At 37.8% G+C, this 26,435-nt stretch overlaps 1 protein-coding gene across 1 annotated transcript in view; it reads left to right on the forward strand.

Annotated features, from left to right (window-relative positions):
• Positions 1-26,435, forward strand: part of LOC150089192 (vascular endothelial growth factor receptor 1-like) — a 418,391-nt gene that overhangs the window by 143,374 nt on the left and 248,582 nt on the right. Inside the window, exons 7-8 of the mRNA XM_090389759.1 lie at positions 3,094-3,405; positions 8,932-9,249. Of these exons, the coding sequence (XP_090245885.1) occupies positions 3,094-3,405; positions 8,932-9,249 (630 nt within the window). The remainder of the gene's footprint in view (positions 1-3,093; positions 3,406-8,931; positions 9,250-26,435) is intronic.

Below are 26,435 nucleotides of genomic sequence, written 5' to 3' on the forward strand. Positions count from 1 at the left end.
ATTCCATGTGAATATTCATCTGGGTGGTTCAACAGATTTAAACAAAGGCACGGCATTCGCAAGCTGAAGGTTTGTGGAGAAAAGACTTCTGTAGCCCACGATGCTGCGGAGGCATATTTAGATGAATTTGTCAAGTTGGTTTCTGATGAGGGACTGTCAGCTGAACAGGTGTACAATGCAGATGAAACTTCTTTATTCTGGTGTTACATACCAAGGAAATCATATGTAACACTAGATGAGTCAGCACCAGCAGGATATACGGATTCCAGGGAACAACTTACAATTCTTGCATGTTCCAATGCAGCTGGCACCCACAAGTGCAAATTACTCACTGTTGGGAAAAGTCAGAATCCTAGGGCATTTAAGGGAGTCAGGGTGTTTCCTGTGATTTATAAGGCAAATAAGTGAGCTTGGATTACAACACAGAATTTCACCGATTGGTTTCTAAAGAACTTTGTGCCTGATGCCATGTCTCATTGTAAAGCTGTGGGACTACCTGATGACTGAAAAATTATTTTAGTGCTTGATAATTGTTCTGCACACACCCTCCTGCTGAAGTTCTAGTCAAGTACAATGTATGTGCTGTTTACTTGCATCGCAATTATACTTTGCTAATTCAGCCTTTAGACCAACGCAATGCATTCTTTGTGCAGGTACAGGGATGTATTTCTGCGGAAAATGCTGGACATTTGCAACGAAGATACAGGGATAAAAGAATTTCAGAAAGCATTTAATGTTAAAGATGCACTTTGGAGTGCAGCAAAGTCCTGGGACAATATATCCAAGGATACTTTGATAAATGGCTGGCATAAACTATGGCCATCTAACATATTTCTTGACAGTGATGATGAACCTGATTTTTGTGGTTTTCGTATGTCTGGTGAGGAAGAAATAATGAAAAATTTATTGGCATATGCAAAAGGTTTGTCATGTGAAGTAATCAAATCACTTGATGAAGGGGCTATACAAGAGTGTATAAACATTGATGGTGACGCTCCAGTTGTGCTCCAACTCACTGATAATGAAATTGTAGATATGGTAATGAATGCTGATAGGAACAAATCTGATGAGAGTGATGATGATGGTGATGACAGTGCACTGAAAGAAGAAGAGAACATGTCTATAAGTAGGTGCATCAGCCTGACTGAGGAACTGATTTGGGGAATGGAGCAAAAGAGCTCCATTCCCCAAATCAATGAGTAGCATATAATGTGGATGTATAAAATACAAGAGGTTTTCATTAAAGAAAAACCAAAGAATAAGAAACAACAGAATCTGCAGGACATATTTCCAAAGATCAACCAGAAACTTTCGAGTGAAGTTCAGCCTGAGCCTGAGCCTCAACCTTCAACACCTGTGCTTCTTCTCTTCCTGTACTTGTCACCCCATATATTGAATTGTCTTCAGATGAAGGTTAGTGGATTAATATTGATTAAACAGACCCTGCTTTAGAAGTGTATTAATTTGTATCTGTTAAATATAATTTCTTTCTTTACTTTTCATTGTTTATTTTGTATTTTAAGTATATATTAAGCCTTGGTCCAGAAAACCAGAAAATCCAGATATCTGGGTCACCTCTGAATGGTCTAGTAGCTGTATTATTTAGCCTAAAAACTTAGAAAATGCATAAAATAACCTTCTGCCATGTTGTTATGAGCCGCAAACTAATTTATTTATTGTATATACATAATCATTTAGCACCTTTATTTGTATTTTACATGTAATAATTTTGCACAAGGTTGTGTTGTTGTTCCACCAATTCTGTCTAGCACAGAAAATGCATTTTTTGATATTTTTCATGTGATACAGCACACTTGTCAACTTTGTATTGTCTTATCCATCTGTCTGTCAGAGAATAACACTTTATTTCTGCTGCAATACACTCGACTGTGTGTGGAAAATAAAATATAAATGTAACGTTAAGTAAATAATGTGTCAACTGTAAAATTGCACACCTGGTTTTAGTAGTTTACTAAGTATTTCTCAGGAGTGTATAATGTTTGTAAATTGGAAGATTGTTGTGTTTGAACTTTGAGGATAACTCTGACCCGTTCAGTAGAGATTTTTCAAATTTTTAATAAGAGAAACTGTGACAGAAAATCAGCTTGCCAAGCATTGTGATTAATTCCCATGTGAAATAGCGAATAGGGCTCACATCTGGTGAGTATGGGCTTGATGCACCCAGGGTCCTGAGCTGCATATCATCATTCTTCTCTTTCTTGGTGATTCCCCTTCTATTTCTGACTTTTGTTCTCTCTCCCTCTGTTTCTTAGTGCGGCACGGTTTCGTCTCTCTCTTGGTACAGTTTGCACTTTATGGTTAAAAATAATATAAAAACCAGATGAATTTTTAATGGAGCAATTTTTTTTTGCTGGACAGAGCTAGTAACAGATTCTAAAAAGAGGGAAGTGTTCTATCAGGAGGCACTTAGTCACTCAAACGTTTTTCAGCTACTTTGGAAAAGTGGCTGAAAAAAAGTTTGTTGTTTTTCAGAAACTGAATTGGTGAAGTAAGATATTACTATAGATTCTAAACTGCTGAGCTATGCAGTTAAGATATGCAGATGACTTTGTCCCTTATAATTCCAAAAAAGGGTAGAAAATGAGGATATGGAAGTTCATCAGTACAGTTGCCCTCATCAGATAGTGAGCTGTGATAATGATAAATAGGGAGAAATACTGGAAAGGATTAGTTCAGGATGGATGACTTTAAAAAGTATTGTAGCTTCCTAAAAAATAAACTATTCCCCCCCCCCCCCCCATGCTTGAAAAATTATGAGCAGAATGACGATGATGGCAGTTGAATATAATAAAATTTGTAACAATTAGGAATGACCAGTTTAGCCAGCCAATGGATTATACACTATTTTGAACATAACATTGTCAATGTTTTTGAAAATTTTACCATTTAATGTTAAATTGATATTTTTCTACCAGTTATATAAAGAATATGTACATCAAGTGATTATAAAGAATGTTTACTTTTAGGATTTTTATTATTTATTTTTTTTTTGAGATTTTAACTCAGATTATGCTATTCTGTTCTTTCTTTTTGAATTTCAAAACTAATATAAATCATAAAACTTATTTTTAGGAGAAAAACAGCGTACTTATGTGAATCTCACAACTGATTTTGATCCTGCAATACCATTTGAGTCAGAAGCTGGAGAGAATGTGAAGATTGTGGTTAGTTATATAGTTTTTCCTTCGAGGAGTGCGATTGAGTTTTCGTGGATGAAAGATCACACCCCACTTGTTAGTAACTCACGGTTTGAAATAAAAATAACATCATCTCAAATAATACTGAATATCAATAATTTAGAGAGAGCTGATACTGGATTTTATTCCCTGTCTGCTGTAACATCAGAAACCATCAATAATATTTCTGTGCCCCTGATAGTTAGAGGTAATAATACTATAGCCTTTACTTGTTAACGTAGTACTTGTTAAACATTTTGATGTTTTAAATATTATGCAGTTTAAATCGACTTAATAATGTAAATAGCAATAGGAGCTTAATAGACGGTACTCACCTCAATTGATCTGCTTAATTACATGGAGGTGAAGTGGAAGTTCAACTCCATGTAATTAAGCAGATCAATTGAGGTGAGTACCATCTATTAAGCTCCTATTGCTATTTACATTATTAAGTTGATTATACAACAGTACATTAAGAAACTCTAAATAATCTAAGCAGTAAATCTGCATTGCTCATTCTAAACCTGTGAAAAAATTGAGCATAAACATGTACATGAGACTTATTTAAAATAACTTTGGTTTCTTCTAGCTAGTAAAGTTTACTTTGCCATCCAGACAGCATATTAACTAATTCATTCAAAATGTCAATAAAGTCATTAATTTTTGGCTAATTAAATTTAAATGAAATAGTGCTATTATTTTTATTTCTTCTCTTTAATAAGTTTTTTGTAAGGTATAGGAAAAGAATAGAATACAAAAGCATATGTTTCATATTAAAATTTCATTTGTTGTTGTGTAGTGATTAAAAAAAATGTGCAGTTGTTGCTCTTATGTTTAAGTCCAAGACCAAGAAAGGTTAATTTTAAAAACCTTCTTGATCTTGTTTGAATTTATTTTTAGACCTATTCATGAATGCATAAAGTACCTATTAGTTTAATATAAATGTTTGTCTATATATAAGAGCAATGAATTCCATGGAATTTTATATTCAGCCCTTTTATAAATTTTTTTGACAGTATATATGTACTGAGTAGACAGAAATCATGAGATACCTGCCTAGTAATGGATAGGTTCACCTTTCACCCTGATAAGGGTAGTCACATGGCAAGGCATTGAGTCCACTAGTTCACAAAAGCATTCCACAGGTATTTCCATCCATGTTTGCTGCACCGCTGTCCATAATTCTGCCACATTCCTGGGTGGAGAATCCAAATCTCGAACTTACCTTTCCACAGCATCCCAAAGGTGCTCCGCAGGGTTCATGTTCGGTGAATGAGGAGGCCATTCCATGGTGGTAAATTCTGCGGAATGCTCTTCGAACCATGTTCTAGTCACCACAGCTCTATGGGGAGGCACATTGTCCTGCTGGCTGAATCCATTGTCCTGTGGGTGCACGATGACCATGAAGGGATGCAAATGGTCTGCAGCAATGGACACGTAACCTGAACTGTTCAGAGATGCATCTAGACATACCAGAGGTCCCAATGTGTGCCAGTTGAACACGCCCCAGACCATTACCGACCATCCACCTGCCTGAACAGTTCCTTGTTGACATGATGGGTGCATAGCTTTGTGCGGTTTCCACCAGATATGCACCCTCCCATCTGCTCGAAATAACTGGAAACAGGAATCATCGGACCAGGAGACCTGTCTCCAATCATCCAAGATCCAGTGCCAATTCGGCGAGTTGAGACATAGAGTCCTGTGTTGTTGTGTTAGCAATGGGACTCTGGTGGGGCGGCAGCTCCCATAACCTGTTGTGGCTATTGATCGCCTGATGGCCTTTGTGTAGACATTTCTGGCACCTCCCTCTTTGAAGTCAGCTGTGATTTGTCACTGTCGCTCTTCAGTTGGCTGAAACAATGCGAGACAGACGTCGACAGCCATCCACCACCTTTCTCCACCCACAGCACTGTCCATGATGAGATGTTATTCCAGAAATGACGTATGCTTGATACACTCTTGATACTTCAAACTGGGACAGTGCAATTTCTGTACCACCTCTGTGATAGAGTGACCCATTCGCTGGGCACCCACTATCATCCCTCTTTCAAAGTCAGTTAACTCACGATGTTTATCCATACTGACATTGAATTACCATCTACGTGAATGCAGTGTACCTATATACCTACCAAGTGGTGGGTTCATCCACCAGCGAAAGGAGTGAAGTGTTTTCGCTTTGTACACACACACACACACACACATATATTTTTTTATTATTATTTTTTTTAAGTATTTTGTTAATTTAATAAGGATGGTTCGTAAGTATTTAAGCATGATTGAATGTAATTTAATAGTATTTAAGTATCAGGATAGTCCTTGGATTTGGAAAAGTGAACCATTCTGCCATCCACATATCAGAGATAGGTATAAAATCAGCTGCATGCATTGATGCTAGAAGAATGCAGATCAATGAAATATATTAGGTGGGTTGAGGTGTTGAACTCATTGACTTACAAGGGAGGGTGTTATCACAGAAGGCCATGTTAGTCAATCTGTTTATGCCATTGCAGCAGAACAACAACACCTTAGATCATAGTGGCTGATGTAATCAAATAGAAAAAATATCATGATGCCGCTGGAATTGGGAAACATTTGGGTGGACCCCAGAAAATGAGATGGGGGGTGCTAATGGCAGTAATATATATTCTGTTAGTCCTCATCAAGTACTCTTAGCCAGGAGTTCAGGAAGGCCATAGGGATTGATTAGTACAGTGATAACACATAAGGAGCTGCACAGCATTGGATTTTACAAAGGACTTGCAGCACAAAAACTGAATATCACATCATGCAGTGCACAACTCATTGTAATTGGTCCTTGGAATGATGGAAATCTGCATTATGGAGTGACATCCCAGTATATGGTTTTCCAACCTGATGCCTATTTTTTGGGTCTGGCTAATTCCTGGAGAACATTATTTACTAGAGTGTGTTGCCCCTGTTACGAAGTTTGGCAAAGTGTTTTCACTTTTCAGTGTTGTTGCTTGGTTTAACTTGGACCATTGGCTATCATTCCATAAACAATGAATGCAATGCAGTTCATTCATATTTTGGAAATTTCCACTCTTCGTACATTGCAGCAGTAGTGTCTGGGGGGGGGAATTTTCTCTTTCAGCATAACAATACATGTGTCATATGCACAGTCTGTAGTGACTTGGTTTTAAGATACAAGTTTGCAAAAGGTTTATTGTCCTGCCTAGAGGACACCACCTTAAAACCCCACTGAACACCTGGGATGAACTGATGAACTTTGATCTAGGCCAACATGGTTATAATCAGTAGCCAAATTAACTTCTGTTTGCATTAACATTAGCATTAGTAGAGGAATATGATGCAAGAAAGCAAGCTAATATAGCATCATCCAAAAAAATAAAAAAAAAAAACCTTCCTATTTCACCTGTATTCACTCCAAATGTTTGTTTAGTTCTGCCTTGAATTTATTTATGTTGTCGACCTCCACTACAACAGATCAAAGTTTGTTCCAACCACCCGCTGGCTAAAGGCAAATTTCCACACAATCTATTCTGCAATTGTCTTTCCTCAATTTGAATTTATGTCCCTCAGATGAGTAATCTGAGCAAAAGGAAGAATCCCATCAGCATTGAACTTGCTCAAACATTCAAGGCCTTATACACCTCAATTAGACCACCTCGCAAGTGCCTAGTCTCCAGATGCTGCACTTTTCAGAACTTAAGCCTTTCTTGGTAACAGCAACTCTTTGTTCCACTCACCAACTTTACCCTTCCACTCACTTTACCCTTCTCTGTACTTGTTCCAGCAGCTCTACATCCAGACCATTGCCTTATGCAAGAGGACAATCACCTTATCCCTGCTAGAAAAATTCCTGTGTATCATTGACAATACCCCATGAGCTACTCTTGCAGCCTTTTTTCATTGCTCAGAAAACTTGATATCTGACTGCACAATTACCCTCAGGTCCCTTTCATTCTCCACTACCCTGACTCTAGTACCACCCAGTTGGTATGTTACGCTGTGGTTACTGCTACCCATATGCAGTACTTTAAATTTGTCAATATTAAACTTCAGTTGCCATTTCTCAGCCCATCTGCTCAACTTTTCCAGATCCTGTTGCAGTAGCGTGCTATCATTACTGTCATTAACAACCCTGCCAACCTTCATAATGTCTGTAAACTTAGACATTAATCCTGATATGCCTTCATCAATATCATTGATAAATACAGAAAACAACAATGGGCACAACACCGAACCCTGGGGAGTCCACTAATAACATTAGTACAAAGAGCAGTGTCCACTGATTACCAATCTCTGTCTTCTCCCATTCAACCATCCTTTTATCCATTGTAGCAACTTGCCCTTAATGCCATATTGCTCCAATTTGAACAGTAGTCTTCCTTGTGTAGCAGTATCGAAATCTTTCCTAAAATCCAAATACAGTAAACCCTCGTTAATCTGGTTACAGTTAATCCAGGTGATAGATAATCTGGATAAAAATATGAAAAATTTTGTTCATAGTTGAGTACTTTGAAAGACACACGGGATTTAGAAAGGCAGATGAATTACTATGACAGCGCTGAGAGAGATGGAGCATACATACGTTGTCTTGTATGTTGTTCAGTATCATTGTTGACTCTGAGTTGGATGGATATTATTGCTTATGTTGCATCATTTGTGTACCTCTTTATACATATACATGTACATAAGTTAACATATTTTATATAATTAATGGGTTCTAAAGAATTGAAAAGTGGAATAAAAAGAAAACATTACTTTAACTATCATTAACAAGCTCAAAGTGATAGAACAACTTGAAAATGGTGTTCCTGGAAAAAAAGTTGCTTTAGAATTTGGAATTGGCCAACAGATTGTGTCAGATATTAAAAAACAAAAAGAATCTATAAAGATATTTGCTTTCAAGTTCGATGTGGGAAGTGAAAAAAACAGGGTATCAAACAGACAGACATTAGAAAAGCCAAAAGAAGTGTTGCTGGAAGAAGCTGTATTTAAGTGGTATTTACAGTAACAATCAAATGGCATTGGCGTGCGACACCAGTGCCACCTGATAAATTTATAAAAAGACAATGCATTTATCCATTGATAGATGGATAAATGTATTGTCTTTTTATAGTTTTTAAATAAAGGCTGTACAATGATATTTTGTTATTTATTTTCATCAGATCTACCATATGTTATTCTTCTTCTTCTTCTTCTTCTTTTAGAAACTTCTTCTCCTTTCTAGAAAGTTTCTTAAGTATTGTTATTGAGACAGTGATATCTACCTTTTAAACAAATAACAGATATATATTTTTGAGGTTTGTTATTAATTTGAAAGTGGTGCAATGGTGAGGAAACACCTTGTAAAGGAAAATGTTCTAATTATGGAGCAAATGCTAGTGAAAAAATTATGTCCATGCAAGAAGATTTCGTCTTTTCAGTTTTATTCAGTTAGGAGAGGGCTAGAATAGCAAAAGGATGATATTTCTAAGTATAAAATACTACCTAATATTTCTAAGGGCAATATATTCAATTTTTTGCATTATAAATTGTCAGAAATCCTACTGAAACAAGAAAAATAGTTATTTTCGTTCTTGTTATGTTTATTTTCTTCATTTTATTTTGATGTAATGGGGACTCTCATATGCCCTTAAATTTATTCAAAAAAGAGAAAATTAGTGAAACATTTTTTTTGGAAAAATTAATGTTTTTCCATTTTTAAATGAAGTTAATTGAAAATGCAACATGTATTATTTTTCAGGTAAACCGATAGTGTCAGTTTTCGGGAAAGAGGACTATTATATGCTTAGTCATTTGTACACCATTACATGTAATATTAGTGGATATCCACCCTCTCAAGAACAGTGGAAGTTCAGACCCCTGAGTAGCTTTGAATGGACTGAAATTAAATTTAATAGAACTTATCCAAATGCAGATATTAGGTCTCATAAAATTACCGAGAGAGTTGATTTTGCTCAACATATTCTCCAAGTGAATGCCACTAAATCGGGCTATTATATGTGTGTTGCTTATAATGAAATTGGAGAGGATAACATGACTGTGCCATTTATTGTTACAGGTAATTAAATTAGCTATCCCTTTGAATCATATTACTTATTTTATAGAAGTCACTTATAATTTTGAATAACCTAAAGTTTAAGTAATTTATCTTAAAAATTATATCAATAAATTTCTTTTAAATGATATTTAAGTAAGGCTAATGCAACTAGTCATAATATTTTTAAGAGTTATAACCATCTTTAAGAGTTATAACAGTTGAAATGATGCCCTTTGCATTACTATCATAGTTTTTTTCTTTAAGACTTATCTATGGTGTTTTTACACCGATGTTATGTTATATTTAAATGGTATGTATTGCACAAATTCAAACATAATTGCATACCTACTAATTGTTCTTGTTTTGTCTGAATATTTCCAGTATTTATGTTTTTTATAGGTGCAAGTTTCTGGATTTACAACAGAGAATTCGTGTTTTTTTTTTTACTCAATTAGAGTTGGTACCATAGAGTTTCTCTGTCCTTAGGTCCTTGAGGCTGTCCCAGACATTCTCTCAGACATGTCAGACAAGCTGTGCTTGCAATCTGGGAGTCTAAAATGCTGACGGAACTGATATTCGGGTGACACTCGAGTCAAGTGGACCCAATTTCGATGAAGTCCAGATGGTCTGTGCTATCCAAATTCTCTGCTTGTATCTTCATGATGGTGGGACTGCTAGTAATCCTGAGTATAATCCCCATGCGCAAGCGCACTGTGGGTGACTACTCAGGTGTGCACCAATGTAAGCAGGGGTCGAGGTGTGGCACCCACCACACCACATGGAGGAATGCTGTCCCTCTGTGTTACCAGGCAATACTAGGTGATGGATGACTCTCATCAACCGGCACAATACCACCACTTTGCTTATTGGAGGCTTGAAGTGGTGCAACCCATGTTTAGTCTCCAGAGCTAAGTTCCAGTCAACCCTCCCCCATCTCTTCCATCTTGCAGTATGATTGATGTCTTTTGAGGTTATGACGAACACCATGGCAAGATCCAAACTTCCTTACATTTCGAGGGTACAACTCTAAAACAGTATTCACAGGCCGACTGCTAGTTAGTACACCAAACTGAACCTATTGGTAACTGTCTAGGAGGCTTCCGAATGAGCTAGTGTATAATCTTGCTGCCTCTACTCTGCCAGATAGTGATTGGAGGGAGTCCGAGTAGTGTGTATGCGGGGAGGCATTGTCGAGGCCATGTTATGTTATGTCAAGGATCTGGGTATATTCCTACCATGTTTTGATAATAGAGGCTATTAAGTGCTCGATAATTACTATATTCTATTATATTATGAATCAACAGGGATTACCTTTATTTTAGATATAAGAAGCTTCTTTTCCAACCAACTCTCCTACTCCAACTCGCTAATAATTCTTGGGGAAGGCAATATCAATTTTGCAAAACATGGGGGACATCTTCCCCACTGTCAGAACCATAGTGTTCAGGCCCTCGGTCTCAACATTGAGAGCTCAAGACTTCTGTCTTCAAACACCATACCTCTAGCAGCAAGGAAACCATTATGTGGATTGACATAAAATTAAATTTTGAAGGTCTAAACCACTTAATAAATATGTACCGATTATTTTCTTCGGTCCTGTAGCTTGACATTACAGCTAAATTTAGGGGTCTAAAATGTTTAATGGATATGGTGGAATTATTCTCTATATTCCTTAGGTCAGACTAGAACTTTTCAGGGCGTCATGTTCACAGGAATAGAGCAACTCTCGATTAATCCGAAACTTTTGCCTTATGTTGTAGTGTTTGTTCTTCACGCATGCGTATAAGTGACCAGTCGTCGGACAATAGGAATGGTCTACGGATATTGATTGAAGTTTCATGTAGTTTCATCTCTAAGGTTTCTTCAATAAGTAGTTTGTGGTAGTTGTGTTGAATATTTATAATTTTTGTTTCATTAAAGCCAAATGAATATCGTTCATTTATTGCATGGAATGAAAGTTCCGATGCATTTGAACGGCTAAGGTTTTCCATTTGCCTTAATCTTCAAATTTAGATAGCACAGGACAGAAGCTTCGTGTTGTTTTTCTTGAGCAAATCTAATTTTATGCCAATCCACGTAATGGTTTCCTTGCTGCCAGAGGTATGGTGTTTGAAGACAGAAGTCTTTTACATTTAAATCGAAATCATGACTCTGACCAGAGCAGCAAAGCAAAAGGCTCAAGCTAATGGGAGTGCTGTGACTCAGGGGAGAACTGAGGGGGGCGGTTGCCCCCTGAATCACGGCCTTTTAAGATGCACTGTTTGCTTGATGTTTGCGGAGCAATCGGGTACGGGACATGATACTGCCATGGGGGATGTCTTTGTGTGTGCACGATGCAAGGAGTGCAAGGAAATTAGGCGACAACTCGGCGTTGTTATGGGCCTATATGAGACCTTGAAGGACAGGGTGGATGCCCTCGAAGGAAATAAATTGAGGGGCCCATCAAGCTCTCAGCTGCCCACATCAACACCAGAGCTTGGACTTGGTCATCTTGCAACACAGAGGCAGCCCCCAAGGCAGAATGCGCTGGTCCAACAGGAACTAGTAGTTGTTGGTGACTCAATTGTCAGGGAAACGGGGAACATGCTTTGTAAAAAGGATAGGTGGAACAGGACCAGGGTATGTCTGCCAGGGGCAAAGGTTGATGACGTTGTAGAGCAGATATCATCTTTTAAGGGCACAAAAGGTGATATAGTTGTACACGTTGGCACTAATGATATTAAGAGTAGGAGACCAGCGGAATTACTTAACAAGTACAGGTCACTGTTGAAAAAAAGCCGTGAAGTAGGGTTGAATTTGAAAGTGTCTGCAATTCTGCCCAGACACGATAGGAGGGAGTATATGATGAGAGCCTTGTCGATCAATTCGGCCCTGGAAAGATTGTGCAAGGCTGAAGGGGTAGAATTTTTTTCAGCCTGGACTGTACTTGTTAACAGGAGAGATTGCTTCTACAGGGATGGGATACACTTAAATAGAAAGGGTGCAAGAATATTTGCTGATGCTATCGAGGCAGTGTTAGGTGGGTCGGAAAACTGCTAGCTTGGGGGGAGACAAAGACTAATGGATTAACAGTAGCCACTGGCAGAGGTGAAAGAGATTCTTGCACTGCTTCTATTGGAATGAGCAGAAGCCTGAAAAACAAGATGCAGGATATTTCAGAGACTGCTGGAAGTCATTGCGGTACAAGTAAACACATGGGTTGTGTTAGGGTAGCTAAGAATAGAAACAGGTGCATGTATACTTGCGTGTACACTAATGCTAGGAGTTTAGTAAATAAATTTGATGAATTTGAGGTATTACTCAAAACATCAAAGGCAGATATTGTTGGGATATCAGAGACGTGGTGTCACACAGATATAAGGAATGCAGAACTGGAATTTGGGGAGTACAACGTCTACAGAAAGGATAGACAGGATAGGAAGGGAGGAGGGGTTATGCTATTAGTTAAAAAATACATAAAATCCAAGGAAGTGAAGCCAGTTGACATCGCTGGACAGTGCAGTGTTGAGTCAGTTTGGTGTGACATAAGCATAGGTAAATCAAAATTGAGAGTAGGAGTGTGCTATAGGCCTAATGACTCTGATGAGTATAATAAGATACTCTACAGGGAAGGGGTAGAATTTTTTTCAGCCTGGACTGTACTTGTTATGTACCAGTATGTACCTGAATGGGCCAGTAAATCAGAGAGTCTTATAATGGGGGATTTTAATTTCCCAGATATTGACTGGAATTTGTGGGTTGGTCACTCACACACTAGCAAGGCTTTTGTGGATTTATTGGATGATTGTTTTCTACACCAGCATGTTCGGGAGGCAACTAGAGGGAGTAATACGCTTGATCTGATTATCAGTAGTGATTCTTCATGCATTAGGAATCTGCAGATAAATGAACCACTGGGTGGCAGTGATCACAGTGTTCTGAAGTGGGATTTACTCAAGGAGGTAACTACCATCAGAGGTAAAGGGAAGGGTTTTTGCTTTCGTAAAGGCGACTATGATGGTCTGAGACAGTATTTAAATTCTATACAGTGGGACCAACTGATGATGTTACCAACAGCAAATTCAAAATGGGAAGCATTCAAGGAACTAATCTTGGAAGCTACCAGGCTTTACATACCAACCAAGAAATATTGTTCAAGGTTCAGGCCTAAATGGTTGTCAGATGAACTAATGAGACATATGGCAGAGAAGAAAAATGCATAGGATACATACAAATTAATGGGTGACGTGGAAGCCTATGATAGATATAAGTTGGTCTGTAACCAAGTCACAAAGGAGATTAGGCAGGCAAAGGCACATTATGAGAAATCCTTGGCAAAGGATGCAAAGAAAAACAGAAAAGAGTTCTTTACCTATTTAAACTCGAGAAGGAAAGGGATGAATCAGATTGGTCCACTGGATGTTGATGGTTCAACAGTTGAGGATCCAGCTCAGGTGGCTAACAATCTAAACGAGTATTTTGCATCTACATTCACACATGAGGAGTTATTCAGGAAGGGGAATGTCGTAGGTGAAGTAAACATTGGCAGTGAGCTAGATGATTTTCTAATAACTGAGAGGAAAGTGGAGGAGAAATTGTTGAGGATAAACATAAAAAAGGCACCCGGAGTGGATGGGATCTATCCAGTTATATTAAAGGAGGCAAAGGAAGTAAGCAAACCCCTAGCCATAATTATGAGAGCTTCTTTGGACTCAGGGGAGGTACCCATGGACTGGAGATGTGCAAATGTAACCCCAATTCACAAAGGAGGATCAAAGGCTGACACAAGTAATTATAGACCTGTTAGTTTAACTTCGGTTCCAGGAAAATTAATGGAGGCACTGGTTAAAGAAGCACTGCAGGATCATCTGGACAAGAATTCAGTTATAGCTCAGACACAGCATGGGTTTGTTAAGGGCAGGTCTTGTCTGACCAATTTGATTGGATACTATGATGTAGTCACAAAAGAACTGAATGCAGGGAACAACTTTGATATTATATATTTGGATCTTAGAAAGGCTTTTGATACTGTTGCGCATGGAAGACTGCTGCACAAATTGGAGAAGTGTGGCATTCGAGGCAAATTGCTGCTATGGATAAAGGGATGGTTGAGTGGCAGAAGACAGAGAGTGGTAATCAATGGACACTGCTCAACGTGGACTAATGTTATTAGTGGAGTTCCTCAGGGTTCAGTGTTGGGCCCATTGTTGTTTTCTGTATTTATAAATGATATTGATGATGGTGTATCAGGCTTAATGTCCAAGTTTGCAGACGATACAAAGGTTGGCAGGGTTATTAAGGACACTACTGATACTATGCTGCTGCAACAGGATCTGGAAAGGTTGAGCAGATGGCTGAGAGGTGGCAAATGAAGTTTAACATTGACAAATGTAAAGTACTACATATGGGAAACAGTAACCCCAGATCAACGTATCAACTCTGTGGTACTACGCTGACAGTGGTAGAGAATCAAAAGGACCTGGGGGTAATTGTGCAGGCAGATATGAAGTTCTCTGAGCAGTGCAGACGAGCTGCAAGAGTAGCTCATGGTGTCTTGTCAATGATATACAGGAATTTTTCTAGCAGGGACAGGGATGTGATTATTCCCTTGTATAAGGCATTGGTCAGGCCACACCTTGAGTACTGTATACAAGTCTGGAGGCCTCATTTCAAGAAGGATGTAGAGCTGCTGGAACGAGTACAGAGAAGGGCAACAAGATTAGTGAATGGAACAAAGGGTTGCTCTTACGAAGAAAGGCTTAAGTTTTGCAAATTACAGAGTCTGGAAACTAGGCACCGGCGAGGTGATCTGATAGAGGTGTACAAGGCTTTGAATGGCTTGAGCATGCTCAATGCCGATGGGATTCTTCCTCTTGCTCAGAATAATCACCTGAGAGGGCATAAATTCAAATTGAGGAAGGACGGATGTCGGATAGATGTGCGGAAATTCGCCTTTAGCCAGCAGGCAGTTGGTTTGTGGAATAGACTTCCATCGCTTGTTGTTGAAGTTGATAGCCTAAACAAATTTAAGGCTCAGCTGGACAGGTATTTCGAACGAATTGAGGGGTGAAATGGGAGTAGTGGTTGTTTTTTTTTTTTTTTTTTTTTTTTGGCTGATGCTGAATAAGCTTGCTTTCTTGCATCATATGCCTCTACTAATGCTAATGCTAATGCTAAAAGTCTTGAGTGCTCATTGTTGAGACCATACGGTCTGAACACTATGGTTCTGACAGTGGGGAAAATGTCCCCAATGTTTTGCAAAATTGATATCGCCTTCCCCAAGAATTATTAGCGAGTTGAACTAGGAGAGTTGGTTGGAAAAGAAGCTTCCTATATCTAAAATAAAGGTAATCCATGTCGATTCATAATTCTTACCATGTGTACGCCATATCCAAAAATTTCATTGCTTCATACAGCATGTCCCCCCCACCTTTTCTTACTATTGAATACACTATGAATTGTTAAACTAATAAAGCAAACTTTCCTGCAAAAAGATCTAACCCTCCCAAACACTTCTTAGTTCATTTCACAAATATACATAGTCTCAGTTCTAATCTCAATGATATCCATTTCCACTTACAGTCTGCCAAATCCCATGTACTTTTTCTGACAGCATCTCGGTTATCAGTTGATTCAACCACTGCTCATCTCAGTTGCCAAAATTATTCACTGTATGATTCCTTTCTCCTCAAAGGTGGTACTTGTTCATTCTGTTATTCCCTGTCAGAGACTTGGTAATTTGGAATCTCCACTTTTCAATCTTCTGTTGCTTAAAATCTCTCTACCTAATTCTGTCAAATTCATCTGTTGTCTCTACCGTTCTCCCAATTCCACTAATCCCTTGGAACTCTTTGAATTCCTTTCTTTGAAACTTGACTTTTTCCAGTCCAACTTTCCTAACAGTGAGGTAATTTTCCTTGATGATTTTAATGTTCACAACTCCAGCTTGCTTCTGTTTTCTAGTCACACAGACCAAGCTGGTTGAGATGCTGAGGCTTTTGCAATTACTAATGACCTGGTACAGATTGTTCATTTACCTACCAGAATACTGAACAATCCTAACCATACAGCCAACACTTGATCTTTTTCTCATAAACAACCCTTCGAAGTACACGGTCGAAGTGAGTGGTCCTTTAGGCACCTTAGATAACAACTTGGTGATTGTCTTTTTTTCCAATGGAGCCATTATATCTTGGCTATTCCCAACCTCGTGTTGTTTGGCATTACAAGAATGCAAAATGGGACGACCTGCGAGATTTCTTTTCTTCTTTTTTTTGGTCGGATTACTGTTTCAAAACTTCTGATGTCAACATTTACTCAGATAGTGTCAGTGAAATTATTCTAGTAGGAAAGGAACTCAGATAGTGTCAGTGAAATTATTCTAGTAGGAAAGAAATCCTTTATTCCACATTTCATCTTAAAATCTTGTCCTTTATCTAAACCTTGGCTTTCCAATAAATGTGGTAAGGCTGTTCAAGAGAAGAACATTGCAAATCATAATTGGCTTGTTTCCAATTCTTCAGTTTCATTTTCTGCCTACATGCTCACAACAATTGTAAAGCAGTTATAAATGTGTCCAAACTAGATTTTGAATAGGCTAAGAGTAGAAAACCAGCTTCTTGCTCTAATGGTTGCCGAGCATTCTGGTCTCTTGCCAAAGCTATTGGCTGCAACTTTTGCCCATCTCTGCTCCCACCTCTCTCAAAACCAGATGGTTCTATTGTCACTTCAACCAAGAATAAAGCTGACCTTCTAGCATTCAATTTTTCTTGCAACTCATGTATTAATGATCTTGGTAAAACACCTCCCACCATTCACAGCACGCTCCATTCAATGCCTTCTGTGGTCTTCCGTCAAAAGGATATCAGAAGGAATTTGATGAATCTTGATACTAAGAAAGCTCCAGGTCCTGATCGTATTTCTCTGCTTGTTCTCAAAGCCTGTGCTCCTCGACTTACTCCTGTTCTTTGCCACCTTTTTTCACTTTCTTATTCCAAAGGTGTTTTTCCATCTGCTTGGAAATTTGCTAATTTCCAGCCAGTTCCTAAAAAGGGTGACAAATTCCTCCCATTGCAATTACTTCTACTCTTTCTAAAGTAATGGAGAAATCAATTAACTGCCAACTCTTAAAGTATGTAGAAACCTTTCATCTGATCAACGATTGCCAGTATGGATTCCATCAGTGTCGATCTGCTGGTGATGTTTGTTTGTTTGTTATTTGTTTTTTAGGAGCATTAGCAACAAGGCCATATTGCTCCAGGGATATGCGGTGGTCATTCCCCGACCTTTCGGCATCCTCCATATTTGGTGGTCACGGGCTCGAACTCTGGTCTAATCAAGAAGCGTGTGCTATGCACTTCTGCTCCTGCCCATCTGGCTATGGAGGCACCTCCGCTGGTGATATTTTGGTTTATGTTACCCATTTATGGACAAATTCAATAGAAAAGTTAGGGAAACATAAGCAGATGCTCTTGATATCTCAAAGGCTCTCAATTGTGTTTGGCATAAAGGTCTTCTAAACAAGCTTCCACCTTATGGTTTTTCAACTGTTTTTTGTAATTGGTTATCCAGTTTTCTCTCTGACCACTCACTGGGAGTGATGGTAGATGGCTCTCTGTCTTCTAACTTCTCCACTAATGCTAGTGTCCTCCAAGATTCAGTTCTTTCCCCTTTTTTCTCTTTTATATTAATGACCTTCTTCCATTGACCGGAAATCCTATCCATAGTTTTGCTGATGATAGCACATTGCATTACACTTTCCAGTTTGAGAAACCTTGCCCTGCTCAATCAGCTTCAACTTCTCGAATATCACTACCAATTCCTTAAATGCTGATCTCCAGGTAATTCTCCAGTGGGGCAAAGACAACTTAGTTGATTTCAACTTTTCTAAAACTCAGTCTTGTTTTATATCTCGCAAAAAGGATTCTTCTGCTCCTATGCTTATCTTTAGTGACATTCCGATTTCTAGGCAAAATAATATATCTCTTTTGGGGATTACCCTGACTTCTAATATCTCTTGGCATAAGCACATTACAAATATTGCTTCCTCTGCATCTAAATAACTTGGTTTTCTCTTTCTCTCTCGGCGTTACTTTTCTTCCAAACAGCTGTTCACTCTGTACAAATTGGAAATCCGCCCTACCATGGAATATTGTTCCCACATCTGGGGCGGTGCTTCCAAAACCTCTCTGAGGCTTCTAGATTCCATTCAGAAGAGGGCAGTTAGGTTAATTAATGACTCATCTCTAACAGAGTCTCTCCACTCTCTGTCTCATAGACGTTCTGTTTTTGCTGCATGCCTTTTCTACAGATACTTCCCTGGGCAATGTTCTTCTGAATTGGCTGCTATAATTCATGCTCTCTCTTTCAAAACATTCCAAACACATGCCACCACCAGCCAACATCCATTTACTGTTCAACTTACAACTCACAAAATGCAACTTTTCATCTTCTTCATTTGTTCATTCAACTGTCGTTTTCTGGAATAACCTTCCTTCATATGTGTTTTCTGAAAATTACAGTATACTGAAGTTCAAGTCTAATGTCAACAAATATCTTCTTTCGTCTTCTCAACCTCCAACCCATGCATGGTACTAAGTACTATAGGTTCCAATACCTCTCATGTTTGGGGTTTTCATAAAAAAATAAATAAATAAAAAATAAATTTTTTTGCAAAAATGCCGTGTGTTTCTCTGCATTTTTCTTTACACAAAAAATAATATAACTGTGTTGAAATTGGAATTTTTAAAACTTTCTGTGAATTTTTTAAAATTTTGTTAAAGAATGTGGCCATAGTAAATACCCGAGAATAGTTTTTTGTAATTGCTGTTAGCCATTGCACCTCCATAGCCAGGTGGGCAGGAGTGGCAGTGCGTAGCACACGCTTCTTGATTAGACCAGGGTTCGCGCCCGTGACCACCAAATACGGAGTATGCGGAAAGGTCAGGGAATGACCATCGCATATCCCTGGAGCAATATGGCCTTAGTTGCTAATGCTCCTAAAAATCAAAAGATTTTTAGTCATTAACAAAAAAAAAAAAAAAAAAGCCAAGCTTTATTTTGTAGGTTTTAATTTTCAATACAATGCATGTGTTAACAGCCCAGAGGTTAATATTCTCTCAGGTTAGAAAGCAATAAAGATTAATAAAAAAATGTAAAGTTTATTAAAAACTAAATATAATTAAAGATTTATTTTAAAATAAAATAAATTACACATTTTCAACTCTTAATTTGCATTGCTAATAGAGTCTAGAAATATGAGTCGAAGCACTGCTCTCCCCTGTCAATAAATTAGTAAAGTCACCTTCCTTGTCAATCACAATTATAAAAGACCAACAAGAGTAAAGTTTACAGAGATCATAAATGATACAGTGATCATCATAGATGTCAAAACAAGTTGACATGGTAAAAGTTTAACATAAGGTGTTTTATACATATGGTAAAAAAACAAAAAAAGTGTTAGTGTATGTTTGCATGTACCAATGAGGCAATTTATATGCTGATGGGATCCATTGAAGTCTTACATCTTCTTATAATTATTGTGCTCATACAAAAGCTGTATAACTTTGTAACTAAAATTGGTAAATTGCAGATTTAGCTTTGCTTCCAACTGAACTTTCTATCGTGAATTCCTAACACAAAAGCATAGTTTCCTTATGGCAATTAAAAGTCTACCAACTCCAAACAGAATTCATAGATAGCAAGCTGCTTATCTGGGTTATTAAGTTAAATATTTATTTAATGGTTTAAGTTAAAGTTAACCTTTAACCATTAAGTTAAATATTAATTTCAACTTAAATGCACAGTCGAAGCTCTATATAACAACCCCCAGGGTAATTAGAAAAACAGTCATTATATCAGAAGGACATTATATTAATCATTCATAAAATCAGCAACAAAACAAATAAAAGCTTGAACATTCAATTAAATTCTTCTAATACAATATATTATAATCTTATTAATAATATATACTACAGTATTAAACAAGAAAATCATGATTGTAAATTTTGCATTGATTGTAAAGTGCAGTAAGGTTACAATTAAATTGTAAATTTCACTATATAGTCTACATACGTATCATGACCTAACAAGAGAATTGTTTCATATTTTAAAATAGTCTCCCAAAACATGCTGTTTGAATGGTAGAGCATGTTTTAAAAGAGAATTATGAAGGTGCGTGATAGCAGTTATTTCACTTTCGCAGTGAGGCTGCACTTGAAAAAATTGACATACAAGTTCTAATCCTTGATGGGCATCTTTCACTGAAACTTCTTGTTCAATGAAAGTAGGTTTCTCATCTTCATCAATACAAATTTCAGAAGATTCCATTACGTCTGCAATGAGTTCCTCTTTATTCATGCATATCTTGACACGTTCAATGTATGTATCAACTTCTGTGTAATCTTATTATTATTATTATTATTATTGATATCCATATGATGCAAGGAAGCCTGAGGCTTATGCTGCACCAGGAAAAAAAAAAAAAAGTTCCCGAGTAACCCTGAGAGAGAGAGAGAGAGAGAGAGAGAGAGAGAGAGAGAGAGAGAGAGAGAGAGAGAGAGAGAGAGAGAGAGAGAGAATTAGAAGTAGGAAGGAATCACCAAGAAAGAGAAGAATGATGATATCCAGCTCAGGACCCTGGGTGTGCCAAGCCCATACTCACCAGATGTGAGCCCCCGGGGTAGTCTTTGAAGGTTAAGTTTTCCTGTAAGTTTGGATGATGATGCACTTGCTCAAATATGCCTTCCCTATTATCAGGCTGTTCTTTGGAATTAATAGAGGAAGAAGCATGTGAAACTTCACATTGCATCATTCAAGGTGTTAAATCCAGCATGTTTAAAGCAGTTGCAATCTCTTTCACCAACTTCATCCCATACTAAAACATTTGTACATTGCCTGCAGGATGTCGATTTTGTATTGAATTTTGCTTTCAAGACATAGCACAATTTTGTTTAATAGCATTCTTTGGTAGTTTTTCTTAAAACACTGGATTACACCTTGATCAAGTGGTGATAGGTACTCGATAGTGATTGCACATAGGTTGTTTACTTGACAATAAAGTTATCTGTAAACAGAATCTGCACAGTTATCTGTAAACAGAAAAATTTTTCTATGCTTCTCACTCATCTTGCAATCTAAGTCTCTGATCCATTCTTCATAGATTTGTGATGTCATCCATGCCTTTGGTTTGCTGGATACACAGTTGGTAATATCTTCAAATCTTTAAAGCATCAATGCTTTTGAGCTTTCCCAATGATTAAAAAAAGGAAGGCTTTTCTGTGCCAGACATGTTTGCTGCTAGGAGAACGATAATCTGTTGTTTGGCCTTTTTTCTGCCACTAATTTGTCACCTTTAAATGTAAGTGTTTTAACCGACAGCAATTTAAAAAAAAAAAAAAAGAAAAAAAAAGAGAGTCCAGTTTCATGAGCATTGTGGAACGTGCTCATGAAACTGGACATCATTGTGGACATATGTAAGCAAAACATTTTTTAAACTATTTTCCTTCCATTTCTTTGTAGTGTCAATGTCCAACGCTGCACTTTTGCCACACACTTTTTTGAAAAACAGCAGTGATGAGTCATAAATTTTTGGAACCAGCCATCTAACCATCTGAAGTTTTAAATTCTTCAATATCCATTTGATGCACAAACGATTCAGCCTTAGCTTTTTAAAGATTACCATCTATGGGAGCGTTTTTTGCATGCATCATCATCATTAGCCAGTCAAAAAGTACCTTCTCAAGATCCAGATACTTTGTCTTTTGTGCTTGAATCCTACCCGGTGCAGCAGATTTCTCTAAACTTTCAATCTTTTTCATATCTTTCAGAATAGTGAACAGAGTACTCTTAGGAATGCTTAACTTTTGGCAGTGTCAGTCTTAGAAAGCACACCATTATTTACAGTTTGCAAAATACTAAAAATTTCATTTGCAATTGGCAAAGTTATCTGCTGTTGATCCAGCAAAATAAAATAAATTACTTAGGGGGTACCATCATTAAAAAAAAGGTCAAAAACCACTGCTCTAACTAATGAAATTAACTTCTGGCTAATCTTCATTTCATTACCACACTGCAAGAAAAGAGTGTGGGAACTCTTTAACAAATGATTTCTCATGGTCAGGCTGCAAACTTGTCCATTAATTCAATATATTTGAAGCATTCTGTCATTTTTAAATGTGAATATTGTAATAAAAAAGGTAAATATTCAGATTAAGAGGTTGGAATTTATGGTCATAGAGAAATCCTTTTATTTTCAGTGTCATTATAATGTAAAATAGCATTAGGTGAATGAGAAATTGGCTGGAACCAACCACACAGGAAATAACGTTAAAAAGAGGGTCACTATAAAGTGCTTCAATTGTAATTGTATTTAGAGAGCCAATTCTCTGTTAAGTATTGCAGTTTGGAGAACAAGTTTTTGAACCAAACTTAAATGAATTGATTTTGCAAAATAAAAAAAATAAAAAAAAAAGCATTTGGTACTTCTTAATATCATTGAAGGTAAAGAAATAGATACTTTGCAGATCAGTTCTGCAAGTTTTAATGTGAGAACCTACCAGATGCTATTATAAAAGAAAAAAAGAATTGGTGTACAGTGATACTTGGTCTAGGAAATCACAAGTGCACAAAGAAGCATGACATATATCAATTTATCCCAGAAATATCCCAAGTCATTCTTGGAATGTAATTTTAATAATTTCCCCTAGCAGTTCTGAGTGTCAGAGAATATTCAACCAGGTTAAAAAAAAAAAAAAAAAAAAAAACGGAAAACAAAACAAAATTGAATTTAGATCTTCTTTCTGTACTGTTTGGGAAATCCTATTGACAGCTAAGTCTGAACAGTAGTACCATTGTTATTAACAGAGCAATCTGAAGAGTGTATCTTTGCTACTGTATCTTTCTTGAACCATTAAACCATATCTTTCTTGAACTTCATAATCAGTTGATGTCTGTTTCGATTGTCTTTTAGACAATCCAAACAGAAAAATGTTAGGTAAGCTAATATTTAAAAGCATACTATACCAGTAAACAATCCTATGGCTGTATATTTAATATAAAATTTGCATTTTGTCAGAGAAATTTAAATTCTAGCGTAGCGTGGACTTTAAAAACTTCCAGTGTCCTCAGTTTTTTTAAAAAATGTGCTTTTTAAAAAACCTCTGATTTTTTCCTGTTTTAATCTCCCTTTTCCTCCTGCCTATAAATATCTAATCTCCAGTTTTTCAAATTTAAAACTTGGCAGCTGTGGTATTTTACGCTGATGGAACTGATATTTGGGTGACATTCAAGTCAAGTCTGGATGGTCTGTGATAGCCAAATCCTCTGCTTGCTCCTTCACGATGGTGGGGCTGTTAGTAATGTTGAGTATAACCTCCATGCAGAAGCACACTGTGGGTGACCACAGAGGTGTGAACCAATGTAAACATAGATCGAGGTGTGGTGCCCACACCACATGGAGGAATGCGACCCCTCTTGTGTTATCAGGCAATACTAGGCGGTAGATGACTCTCATCAACCGGTGCAATACCACCACTTTGCGTATTGGATGAAGTGGTGGAACCCATGTTTAGTCTCTACAGCTAAGTTCCAGTCAACCCTTCCCCACCTCTTCCATCATGCAGTATGACTGTTGACTTTTGAGGTTATGATGATCATCATGCCGAGATGCAATCTTCCTTACATTTCGAGGGTACAACTCTAAAACGGTGTTCACAGGTCAGCCACTAGTTAGTATACTGGATCGAACCTATGTGCAACTCTTTAGGAGGCGTCCTATCACCTAGTGTACCTCTACCTCTACTCTGCCAGATAGTGACTGGAGGGAGTCCAAGAAGTATATATGCGGGGGGGGGGGCATTGTTGAAGCTACGTTATGCCAAGGATCTGGGTATATTCTTACCATGTGTATACCATATCCAAAAATTTCATTATTTCATACAGCATGTCCCCCCCTCCTTACTTTTTCTTACTATTGAATACACCATGAATTGTCAAACTAATAGAGTAAGCTTATCTGCGAAAAGATCTAAACCACACAAACACTTCCTAGTTCATTTCACAAATATACATGGTCTCAATTCTAATCTGAATGATGTCCATTTCCACTTGCAGTCTGCCAAATCCCATGTACTTTATTCTGACAGAATCTCAGTTATCCGTTCATTCAACTACTGGTCATCTCAGTTGCCCAAATTATTTGCTCTGATTCCTTTCGCTTAAAAGGTGGTACTTGTGCATATGTCTGTTCAGATATTCCCGGTCAGAGACTTGGTAATTTGGAATCTCCTCTTTTCGATCTTCTCTGGCTTAAAATCTCTCTGTCTACCTCATTGTGTCAAATTTATCTGTTGTCTCTACCGTTCTCCCAACACCACTAATCACTTGGAGCACTTTGACTTCCTCTCTTTTCAAATTGACTTTCTCCAGTTCAACTTTCCTAACAGTGAGGTAATGTTCTTTGGTGATTTTAATGTTCACAACTCCAGCTTGCTTCCATTTTCTAGTCACACAGACTGAGCTGGTCGAGATGCTGAGGCTTTTGCAATTACTAATGACCTTGCACAGATTGCTCATTTACCTAGAAGGATACCGGACAATTGTAACCATACAGCCAACATGCTTGATCTTTATCTCACAAACAACCCTTCTAAGTACATGGTCTAAGTGAGTGGTCCTTTAGGCACCTCAGACCACAACTTGGTGATTGTCTCTTCTCCAATGGAGCCATTATCTCATGGCTATTCCCAACCTGATATTGTTTGGCATTACAAGAATGCAAAATGGGATGACCTGCGACATTTCTTTTCTTCTTTTCCTTGGTCGGATTATTGTTTCAGAACTTCTGATGTCAACTTCTGCTCAGATCATGTCAGTAGAATTATACTTGTAGGAATGAAATCCTTTATTCCACACTCCACTTTAAAATCTCGTCCTTTATCTAAACCTTGGTTTTCCAATAAATGTTGTAAGGCTGTTCAAGAGAAGAATTTTGCATATCATAATTGGCTTGTTTCCAATTCTTCAATTTCATTTTCTGCCTACACCAGTGCTCACAACAATTGTAAAGCAGTTATAAATCAGTCCAAACTATATTTTGAACAGGCTAAGAGTAGAAAACCAGCTTCTTGCCCTATTGTTAACCAAGCATTTTGGTCTCTTGCCAAAGCTATTGGCCGCAACTTTTGCCCATCTCTGCTCCCACCTCTGTCAAAACCAGATGGTTCTGTTGTCACTTCAGCCAAGGATAAAGCTGACCTGCTAGCATCCCATTTTTCTTCCAACTCATGTATTAATGATCTTGGTAAAACACCTCCCACAATTCCCGCCATGCTCCATTCAATGCCTCCTGTGGTGTTTCGTCAAAATGATGTCAAAAGGATATTGACGAATCTTGATGCTAAGAAAACTCCAGGTCCTGATGATATTAGTAGTAGTGGAATGTGATGCAAGAAAGCAAATGTATGAGCTTATGCAGCATCAGCCAAAAAAAAAAAAAAAAAAAATTCACACAACCATTCCCTCTAATTAATGTTTGTCCAGTTTCTCCTTAAATTAATTTAACATATCAACTTCCACGTCAGATGGAAATTTGTTCTAGCAATTAACCACCGCTGGCTAAAGGCAAATTTCCGCACATCTATTCTACATCTGTTTTTCTATTAATTTCAGTTTATGCCCCCTTAGGTTTGTAATCTGAACAAGTGGAAGAATCCAATCAGAATTCAGCATGTTCAACCCATTCAAGGCCTTATACATATCAATCAGATCACAGCGCGGGTGCCTAGTCTCCAGCCATTGCAGTTTCCAGAACTTAAGCCTCTCCTGGTAAGACGATCCCTTCATTCTCCTCACCAATCTTGTTGCCCTTCTCTGTACACATTCAAGAAAAACTACTTCCTTCCTAAAATGAGGCCTCCAGATTTGTATGAAGTACTCAAGGCATGGCCTGACCATTGCCTTATAGAGAGGGACGATCACCTCCTTTTCCCTGCTAACAAAATTCCTATATATCATTGACAAAACCCCATGACCTGCCCTGGCAACCTGTCTGCATTGCTTAGAAAACTTCATATCTGACTGCACAATTACTCCCAGGTCTTTTTCAATTTCTACCACCTTAAGTGTAGCTTCCATAGCTAGGTGGGCAGGAGCAGCAGTGCATAGCACACTCTTCTTGATTAGACCGGGGTTTGAGCCGAAGACCACCAAATACGGAGGATGCAGAAAGG

Source organism: Mastigoproctus giganteus, chromosome 2 (assembly GCF_048544385.1).
Source record: "Mastigoproctus giganteus isolate SK-2022 chromosome 2, ASM4854438v1, whole genome shotgun sequence".
Taxonomy (NCBI): domain Eukaryota; kingdom Metazoa; phylum Arthropoda; class Arachnida; order Uropygi; family Thelyphonidae; genus Mastigoproctus; species Mastigoproctus giganteus.